This window comes from Bidens hawaiensis, unplaced genomic scaffold, assembly GCF_021521415.1.
Source record: "Bidens hawaiensis isolate Kalapana, Puna unplaced genomic scaffold, B.hawaiensis_p1.1 tig00025205_1, whole genome shotgun sequence".
Lineage (NCBI taxonomy): Eukaryota > Viridiplantae > Streptophyta > Magnoliopsida > Asterales > Asteraceae > Bidens > Bidens hawaiensis.
In genome coordinates, this window is record NW_027494020.1 from 38,934 (window position 1) to 49,327 (window position 10,394).

Genomic DNA, 10,394 nt, shown 5'->3' on the forward strand with positions numbered 1-10,394 from the left:
ATTATTATTGGCAAAGATTACTTTTATTTAAGATTGTATATAATATAAATACTATAATATAAAATATACTTATACATAAAATACTTAAACCAATAATAATTAGTATTTGATAGTTTATATAATCGTGTTTGTTTTAAATATTTATTTTAAATTAAAGACACATCTAAAAATTGCATTTGTTAAAAACTTTATTTATAAACATATTATATACATATATATACATATATATATATATAGTTTTAACAAAAAGAGCCAAAAAACGTCAATCTGAAAGTGCCAAAACCTCTCGAATATATTCAATTACCTTTTATATTAAATATATATTAAGTTTTATTGATTAAAGCATTTAAATAATAAATTACCAAAAAAAACCGAACTGGAGGCTCGAACCCGCGCCTCCAGCCGTCCATAAGTTCTTAAACGTACGTGAACCAGCCAAATGGGTTGGTGTCTAACCCAGTTGTTGGTTAGGAACAATTAATTATATACACATAGCCAGATTAATCCCAAATCATATGAACCATAACAATTACAATCGAACAAAACGTTTGATGTTTGGCTGATTAATCATAGGGTTATTATTAATGATGAATTTCATAGGTGGATACAACATGGGTTAAAACTAAGTTGAGGGGGGCGGGATTGTACATAATTCAAACTTATATTGGAAAATTAAATAAATGTGATAAACAATAATAATACGATAATTGCGATGTTTTATTGATTAAATTACCCGATCATAGAAATGGGTCGGATAACAACTAATAAAACAATAAAAAATTTTGGATTGTTACATATGTGTGTGTGTATTTTTAAGTGATTTAAAGAGTCTGACCTTGAGCTTTAAATCAATGTATTAAAAAATAGCATAACTTCTAAAATCCAAATTTTACTAAAATTATATTCTTTGTTTTAAACCGATTGAAATCAGATTTGAACTTAACACCTTTCAACCAAATTTGAACTTGACACCTTGTTGTTAGTATTTTAGTGTAATTGAGGATTAAACTGTCGATCAAGTTAATTATAATATGAATCTAAATAAGTCGGGTGCGAACTGCACACTTATTTGATCTTATTATAATTGGAACTTAGGGGTGAAACCCCTAGGTCATGGGGGTTCCAAAGGGACAACACCCCCCTTGGCGAGAGTCCGAGGGCAGCACCCCCGGTAGCAGTGTCCAAGCTGGGGTCGGACATTTGTTGCTTTATTGAAATCATATTCAGAATTTAATTATATTATTAAATTTCGTAACTAATATTATTATTAATTTTAATGAAACAATATGAGTGTCCTTTGGTGTTTTTGAATTCAAACATGCTCTTGTGATAACTGCTAAGCAGTTAAACCAACCCAACCCTAATATATTATTCATCTTGATGATACGTAACTTCTCTAGTTCATTATAGCATACATAAATTCATACTTGATTCTTGCTCATTATTATGAGTTTCATCCGATCAAAATATTTGAAAACCATAAATAATTTTGATCTGATGGTTTTTATACGATTCTCACATATCCAAAAATAATCGTCGATTACAGAATTCCCCAATACTTGCAACCTAAAACATCTTTACTTCCATAGTAGACCTAAATTTATAATTAGAAAAAACATATACAAAGTGAAAAAGGTTTAAATTTATGGTCGGTATAAAGTTGAAATGTTGGAGAGTAAATAGCTTGGTATGCTTTATCATGATTATTAAGTATTATTATTATTAATATTAGCAAACAAAACAAACACATGCTCTCAAGATTTCCCATTTCAAGCTGTCAAACCCATTTCTTTTCTTTCTTCTTTCTTGATCTCTGATTCATCCATTCTAGACACAGAATCTTGAAATTGAGCTTTGACCCAACAATCTGCAGGTACTTTCAATAAAGATTTCCTCATCTTTACTCATCTTTATGTTTCTGATTCCATAAAGTTTTGATTTTTTGTTTGAATTTGAGGTTTAGCTGATTTGGGTTTAAAGTTTGAAGCTTTAATTAGATTCTTGAACTTGCAGTCTGTTGGTTATTGTTAACTACAAGATTTAATTGATGGGTATTTGAGTTTATGCTGATTAATGAAATTTGTAGATCAATTGATTGGTTTAATTGTGTAATGTTTCATAATTAGGGGGAATTTAATAATTGAGGTTTTTAAACTTTGAAACCCTAATTAAAGACTTGTAATTTTAGCTTACTGATTTATGCTAATTTAGGTTTTTTTTTTATTACTTCATGGGCATGCTGCATATATTGATATTAATAGAAGTTATGCTATTATAGGTACAAATGTGGGATCTGATAGTGAGTGTGATTGGTTTTGCATTGGATGTATTCTAAGTTGGAAAAAGCTTTAATTTTTTCAACTTTTGATCACTTTATTGTCTATTTTAAGACCTGAGTTCATTTAGCTTTGAAATAATTTAATTCTTGTAATTGCACAGTACCGATTACTGAATTTTTACTCTTTTTTAACGGGTATGTTACATTTAACGGGATTGCCGAAATTTTATAGATAAAGTGGTTGAGGTTTTGCAATAATGAATGCGGTTTGAAGTTTCTTTGTAAAGCTTTGTTTTTTTTAATTGAAAATTTTGATAACTTGATTGTTTAAATTGTATTTGTGTATTTAATTTTATATTGATTTTTAGAACATATTAAGAATTTGCAGTTCAACCTAATTTACTAGGTCTTTTGATAATTCATGGTGGCGAAAAGCGGAATACCGAGTCTCTAAGAAGCTGTATTGATTATTAATAAATCTTTATCATTATTATATATTTTAAGAGTTTAAAGATTATAAGTAGTGGAAGTCAAGCACCGACAGGTAGTTTGAAAACATGGGCTCGTGTTGCAGTACTGTACAAGATGAAGTGGTAGCTGAACGTAGTAATGTTGGTATGTGAAATCACTCCTTTTTATGTGTCAATTCTGCTCCCTTTATCTAGAAATGCGTCAACTTGGGCTATGTTAACGGGTCAATAGTGTAAATTGTAAAAAAAAAAGAGTAACATCTATGTTTTGAAGAATTGTTTATACACAAAACACATTAATATGCATTTAACAACTAAAACACAAACATATCAACTAGGGGTGTGCGTGGGCTGGTTTTGATTTTCAACCAAATCAAAAACCAAAGCCGTTCGGTTTTGGTTTTTATCATTTGGGCTGAAAATAATTTGGGCCTAAAACTCTGGAACTAAATTGATTATGATACTTGTGGCTCTGGGCTAAAATATTTTGGTAACAATAGTTATTAAATTCTTATAAATTACTTAAAACTCAAAAATAAAAATGAAAATCCGTAAAACCAAAAGCTTGTTTCTTGCGAAACATAAAACCAAGCCGTTGGTTTTTGTTTTGGTTTGGTTATTTTGGTTACAGATCGTTTTTTTTGGTTCATGCACACAAACATGTTATCAATATCAACAAAATAGGTTTATGTAAATGACAATTTTTTGTTTTTTTTTTTGACAGAAAATGAGTTGGGTGAGGCAAGCGATTTGCCATCGTTTCGTGAATTCTCTATTGAACAATTAAGAACCGCGACATCCGGATTTGCTGTTGAAAACATTGTCTCGGAACACGGGGAGAAAGCCCCTAATGTGGTGTACAAAGGGAAGTTGGCAAACCAAAGGCGAATTGCTGTTAAACGGTTTAATCGATCCGCATGGCCTGACTCAAGACAGTTTTTGGTAAATATTTTATGTATGAATATCTTTTTCTATTTTCTACATGTTTTACTTTCTTGTAATTCTTTTGGTTTAAATGACTATTGGACAGGGGCATAGTTGTCAATAGCGGTGATAACGAGCGCTATAGCGCGCTACGTAGCTGTGCAGCTATAGGCTGCTATATACTAAATAAGGGTCATTTAGTGTGATTATGGCGGTATTTAGGGTTTTTTGTTTTATACTTAATATAAAAACTTGTAGAAACCTATTTTTTAGACTTTTTTATCGACCAAACAGCTGCACCTTCCACAAGTTCCACCGTAAAAGCTTATTTTGTGAATATAAACATTAGTTATTTGCTTACAAATTTTCTACTCTTTTATCGCTAAATATGAAATAGCGGTCACTATTTACCGCTATTCGCTACGTAGCATACAGGTGACTTGTCACTATTTACCGCTATTCGCTATTGACAATGACAACTATGGATAGGGGTGTAAATGAGCCGAGCCTCAGATCGGCTTGTTTAACTCACGAAAGCTTGAGCTCGGCTTGTTTTGAGTTCTGTTTATAAAGCTCGAGCTCGGGTCGTAAGTAGTCTTTTAAGCTCAAACTCGCCTCGGGATCGACTCGTTTATTATTTTCTAATTCATTTATATGCATTTATAACTATTTTTATAGGTATTTTAGTTATAATTCTAATATATAGCATAATTATATATCATGTAGTTACTTTTATTATAAAGTTTTATATAAAAGTAATAGTTATATAAAATATACATTCAATATATTATATAAAAACTATATACATAATAGGTTCGTTTAAGCTCGCGAGCCTGCTCGAGCTTGATATATGAAGCTCTGCTTCGGCTCGTCTGTCATACAAGCTTATTTTTAAGCCTGAGCTTGTTTAAGCTCGTCTCGATTTGAGCTTTTAGTGAGCCAATCTCGAGTAGTTGGCTCATCTACACCCTTAATATTGGACAATTAAGTTCAAATTTCATTTTTTGAGATAATTTCAACTTCATTTTGTGATTATATAGGAAGAGGCAAGAGCAGTTGGTCAACTTAGAAACCCTAGATTAGCCAATCTGCTTGGTTGTTGTTGTGAAGGCGATGAGCGGTTACTTGTTGCTGAATTTATGCCATACTACACCCTTGCAAAACACCTATTTCATTGTAAGTTAGTAACAGAATTAAAATTTTTACATTATTGTTGAAAGTGTATGTTTTGTTATCTATTGAATCTTTAAACAGGGGAAGCACAACCTATGCAATGGGCAATGCGGTTACGGGTAGCTTTATATCTTGCGGAAGTTTTAGAATATTGTACTAGCAGAGGACGCGCTCTTTATCATGATCTTAACGCCTATAGAGTCGTCTTTGATGATGTATGTTTTTAGTTTTAATATCTTCTTTACAATGTTATTTTATTTGGCTTGAATTGTTTTGGACCACATTTTAGGATGCAAATCCAAGACTTTCTTGCTTCGGGTTGATGAAGAACAGTAGGGACGGAAAGAGTTACAGTACAAATTTAGCATTTACTCCACCTGAATATCTAAGAACCGGTATTGGCTTTAATCTTTATATTACATTATTAAATATTGTAAACCCAAATTTGTTTTGAAAAAGCAGTATTCAACAATTTGCAATAATTTCTTTGAGATTGAATTTTGTCCCATTTACTTATTAATGAGTCAAACGGTCGAATGTGGTCAAATGGGTTGTAAGTCTTAAATTTGTTTATCCAAAAGTTTACATCACTATAGTTTCAATATTGTTTTTGTGACCCAAGTACCCAACACATTATTTGTTTAATTTTTTTTTATAAGAACACATGATATATATTTGCGAGCCAATCTAATTTGGCTGGCCCGTTCCAATACATAATAAAGAGATCTCATTTTATATACCCATTTAGACCCATTTCCAATTCATATATGATATATTTTATCATTTTGTTATATTTTATATGTAGTATATATTGCGTTCTTGATATTTATTTTCTAATTATTATTATTTTTTTGAATATGTAGGAAGGGTAACCCCCGAAAGTGTGATGTACAGTTTCGGCACCCTATTGCTTGACCTTCTAAGTGGGAAACACATTCCACCTAGTCATGTATGTGCATATTCAACTTAATTTTTTGTTGATTGTTATCATTGAAGGGCATTTTAGACATTAACTAATCGTAAAAAAGTTATACTGATTAACTAAAACTTGAAACATTATCAGGCCCTTGATCTAATAAGAGACCGAAACCTTCAAATGCTCACCGACTCTTGTTTAGAAGGTCAGTTCTCTACTGATGACGGAACCGAATTAGTACGGTTAGCCTCACGATGCTTGCAATACGAGCCACGTGAGCGCCCAAATCCAAGATCATTAGTTTCTGCTTTAATTCCTCTACAAAAAGAAACCGAGGTAATGCATGCTTATTCATCATCATATCATATAAAACATATTTCAAGTATAATTTTCCTCATTTTATATGCATATGTAGGTGCCATTTCATGTATTAATGGGCATCCCGCAAGGTGGGTCCATGCCATTAACACCTCTCGGAGAAGCTTGTTTAAGAATGGATTTAACGTTTATACATGATGTTTTGGAACAGTTGGGGTACAAAGATGATGAGGGTGCTGCAACCGAGGTTTGTTATGTTTTTTTAGTATTTTTAATTTTTTCAATGATTAATTAATGAAGTTTTTTCACAGGACCCACCAATAGTCTGTTAATGCCTGTTAAACCCCCTTTATATTTGACTATAACTTGACTTTTGATGGATTGCAGTTGTCATTTGGGATGTGGACCAATCAGATACATGACACATTAAACTCCAAGAAGAAAGGGGACACTGCTTTTCGCCATAAAGAGTTCAAAGCCGCAGTTGACTTTTATACACAGGTTTTGTGTGACTCGTGTTAGATGCATTATTTAAAAAACAAAAAAAGGCCCGCAAAAAAGTGTTTGCGGGTCAGTTCAACTCGACCCTAAAAGTTTCGACTCGTTTCTAGGGGTGTGCATGGGTTGTGGTTTTGGGCTCAAACTGAACTAAATTCTGATATTATTTCAGTTTTGAGCTTTTTTAAAACCATCTGGTTTCAGTTTTTAGTTTGGGTTCGTTTTTTATGGCTGTCTAATTTGGCTTGAAAATCTTTTGCTAAAAAAAATTCAGGCAAAAATAACGAATTTGGGCCTAAAACGTTCTGTTTGTTAATAATTAATTTATTTTACATTTTATTTATCAAATTTTTATACATTATTTAAAAATAGAAAATGAAAATTCATAGGTTCGGTTTGTTTTTTCAGTTTTAGTTACATGCAAAACCAAGCCATTGGTTTTTTGCTTTGGTTTGGTTGTTTCGGTCTCGCTTTTTAGGTTTCTAATTGTTTCTTTTGGTTTCATACACACCCCTAACCGTTACCCAAACTCCTCTATTTGCCACTTATTAATTATTGAATCTATATACACATTTTATATCACGTTAATAAAAGTGAGTAGTTTATTGTTTTCTAAAGTTTCTTTTTTTTTATGTTGGGACGCAGTTTATTGACGTAGGAACCATGGTGTCCCCAACAGTGTTTGCGCGCCGAAGTTTATCACATCTAATGAGCGACAATCCACAAGAAGCACTCAATGACGCTGTACAAGCACAGGTAATCTCTCCAATTTGGCATATTGCATCCTACTTGCAAGCTGCAGCTTTATTTGCATTGGGTAGGGAAAACGAAGCACAGATTGCGCTCAGAGAAGGCACGGTTCTCGAGGAGAAACATGAGGCCGCTTGACAGCTTTATAGAAAGACACCAAATGGGGTGGAAAAAAGGTTTGATTTGTTTGTTTTTTGAACCATTCTTTGGTAAAATTGGTTCTTGGTTGATTTGTTTCGGTTAATTACTAGTTAGGGGGGGATGGTGTAATGACATGTTTTTGTTTTCTCTTCTTCATGTTAATACAAAATCTTTGGTGGATTGGTTTGGTATGAATGAATGGATTTTATTTATTTTGTTGGTTGCATAAACCATTAGCAAGACAAATAAAAGATTTTAAAGGTGGTTCAATTTTATGAGTGACCCAAGAGACCTGCAAGAACCAAAATAGTTGCAGCTTAGAGTATACATAAACAAAGACATACTGTCTTCATATCATTATTCATAGTGGAAGTGTTTTATTACACGGCCAAGTCGCTTCTTCGCATCTTGAGCGAACAAGCGGCCATTGTTATTATCTACTTAACCCTAACTGGGCTTGAACTACTTAATTGACAATCCAGCCGTTGGCATGTGGTGAGCCTTTGGGGATGTCTCTTAGGCCGTCTAGTTGTCCGACAATCCAGCCGTTGGCATGTGGTGAGCCTTTGGGGCGGTCTCTTAGTCTTAGTCCGCCAGGACGTCCAAGATACCAGTTGTTATGATCATCCGTGGCAAATGCTAGGGTGAGTGCCAAGGCTAGTAGTACTGTGACAACTGAGAGTTTCATCATTGTCAGATGTTGATGGACTGCTTGATTATTAATTTATAGTGAAATTGGTGGATTTGCATGGCCTGCACGTGGTGTTGGTGATGGCTTATGTTAATGCCAGTCAAACGTATACTTGTATTACTAAATATGTAGTTGCATGACAGTCACGTGTATGTACAATGCTAGAGGTGTTTTTATTTATTTATGCACCTTGGCATGGTTAACTAAATTTTAACTTTGGGAGTTGGTTAAAGGGACCCACCGCCACCCAAGTTCCAAATTTAGTAACTGTAGTAGCACTATTGATCCACCTCAAACAATGATATCATGTACACTTAAGAGTTTTTTTTCTCTCACAGAAGTGACACGTTTGAGAAATCTTTTTCACAACTAAGCACTGAGTTTGAAAAGTTTTCAAAAATAATGCAATCTTGATTAGTGACGGCAACTTAAAGGAACTGTGTAGGGTTGGTTAGGGAATGCGAGACTTAAATTATTGGGAATGTATAGGTTGGCGTTAGTAACGGCAACTTCTGTCATGTTTTTGTCAAGTTGTCATTACTAACGGAAGCTTGTTAGAAGTTTCCCTTGCTAATGGCAACTTCTGAAAAAACAACTTCTGAAAAACATAGTCACATCAATTCTTGATTTTAGTCACATATAGTTGAAAATGAATGAGTGGGTTAAACTTTTAGGTCAAGAAAAATAACTACATGCATGTAATAAATTGTTTAAAGATGCATGCATTTGTTTTACCAACCCATCTAATTATATTATATGTATGATTGTGTGCATCCTTCTAATCTGCGAGAAACAGAATAATACACACATCTTTTTAATTATGTTGAAAGAATCATTTATAAGACTATCCTCTATGGAGAGGGGCATTGATGCCCCTTCATAGTGTCACGTCAGCGTCACGTGGGCACTGAGGGAATCAAAGCCCCACCCAATGATGCCCCTCTAAGTTGAGGGGCATCGATGCCCCTTTATTATCTTTTTTAAACAAAAAAAACCCACAAATATATTTAAATACAATAATAATAAAAATCAAACTAAATTAAATTTAAAAACATGAAAATAAAATACATACAAATACAAAAAAATATATAACAAATATTCGTCGTTCTTGTCCTCGTCCTCGTTTGCGTATTTTGCCATTATCATTGCTTTTTTTCTCCAAAAACGTTTGCGTGGCCGGATCTAGATGCGAGAGATCCTTTGCGAGGAGCTTGAAATCCTTTTCTCGTTGCTGCTCCGAGTTAGCTTTCTTTCTTTCTTCATGCATGGCATTGTACTCCGCATGCATCGCTTTTCTTTCTTCATGCATTATCTTGAGTTTATTTTTTGAGTGTTTTTCGCATTGGCAAACTCTTTAAGTGCAAGCTCCAAGTTGTCAAAATGCGAGCTCACTTCGGAACTCATCGAGGATGTTGGCTTAGATGAAGACCCCCCACCTCTATCCGCCGCCTTGGCTTTATCTCTTCCTACCAGACGTGGCAACTCATCCGGTTCATCAAAAACAAAATCGGGGTCAATCTCGTTTAAGTTAAATTGAGAACGAGTATCCGACCCGGCTTGAGACGGCGATTGATTGGCCGAATTAGACGTTGTCTTTGACCATTTAGACGGTAACGGTGAAGATGTCGGGATCGGATGCCACTTTGGCGAGCTCTTGCATTTCCTCCAAATTTCCAATATACCAAAATCGACACCATTAAGGGCCTGGAATTATTTTAAGCAAGTCTCAATGATGTTGGCATCGCTCGTGCCGCTTCCTTTATTGTTTGTAACGCGAGTGTAAATTTCGGAGAACCTGTTCATTTTTTTTTTGCACATTTCCTTCCATTTGTTGGATACGGAATCATCCCCGCAATAGCGACCTCGACTCATTATATCAAATAACAAAAGTATGTATTTCATCCCAAAATTCCGGGGTGTGTTTACCGTCATTTATGATACATATAAAAACTTAGTATTAGTTAACAAAAAAAATAAAACATGAAATATATATAAATAATTTTATGATTTACCTTGAATTGAGTCTTCGGATGAGTCGATCCACGCTTGCGCCAACGCCGCTTCCTCATCATCTTTCACTTTTTTCTTCAACACTTTCGGTAGTTGTTTGACCAGCATCAACCTTTTTTTATAACTTCGTTTGCGACGAACTTGCAGTTCGTCTACTTGGGTTTCGGGAACTTGGGTTTCGGGTATTTGTGTTTGGGGTGTTTGGATTTGCGGAGGCATAAACAT

At 34.0% G+C, this 10,394-nt stretch overlaps 1 protein-coding gene across 1 annotated transcript; it reads left to right on the forward strand.

Annotated features, from left to right (window-relative positions):
- The first annotated feature begins 1,673 nt into the window (after positions 1 to 1,673).
- On the forward strand, positions 1,674 to 7,671 carry LOC143571165 (serine/threonine-protein kinase BSK7-like). The gene is made up of 11 exons (XM_077056662.1): positions 1,674 to 1,873; positions 2,658 to 2,893; positions 3,473 to 3,690; positions 4,713 to 4,848; positions 4,927 to 5,060; positions 5,135 to 5,240; positions 5,709 to 5,794; positions 5,909 to 6,097; positions 6,177 to 6,326; positions 6,467 to 6,580; positions 7,223 to 7,671. Exons 2-11 carry the CDS (start codon positions 2,836 to 2,838, stop codon positions 7,463 to 7,465), a joined length of 1,434 nt encoding a protein of 477 aa, XP_076912777.1. The 5' UTR covers positions 1,674 to 1,873; positions 2,658 to 2,835; the 3' UTR covers positions 7,466 to 7,671.
- Positions 7,672 to 10,394: the final 2,723 nt, after the last annotated feature.

Excerpts from the sequence above, each read along its gene's own strand:
- LOC143571165 (XM_077056662.1), top strand. The coding sequence starts at position 2,836 with ATGGGCTCGTGTTGCAGTACTGTACAAGATGAAGTGGTAGCTGAACGT. Across the intron at positions 6,098-6,176 it reads CTCTACAAAAAGAAACCGAG|GTGCCATTTCATGTATTAAT; the intron begins GTAATGCATGCT and ends ATGCATATGTAG. Across the intron at positions 6,327-6,466 it reads ATGAGGGTGCTGCAACCGAG|TTGTCATTTGGGATGTGGAC; the intron begins GTTTGTTATGTT and ends GATGGATTGCAG.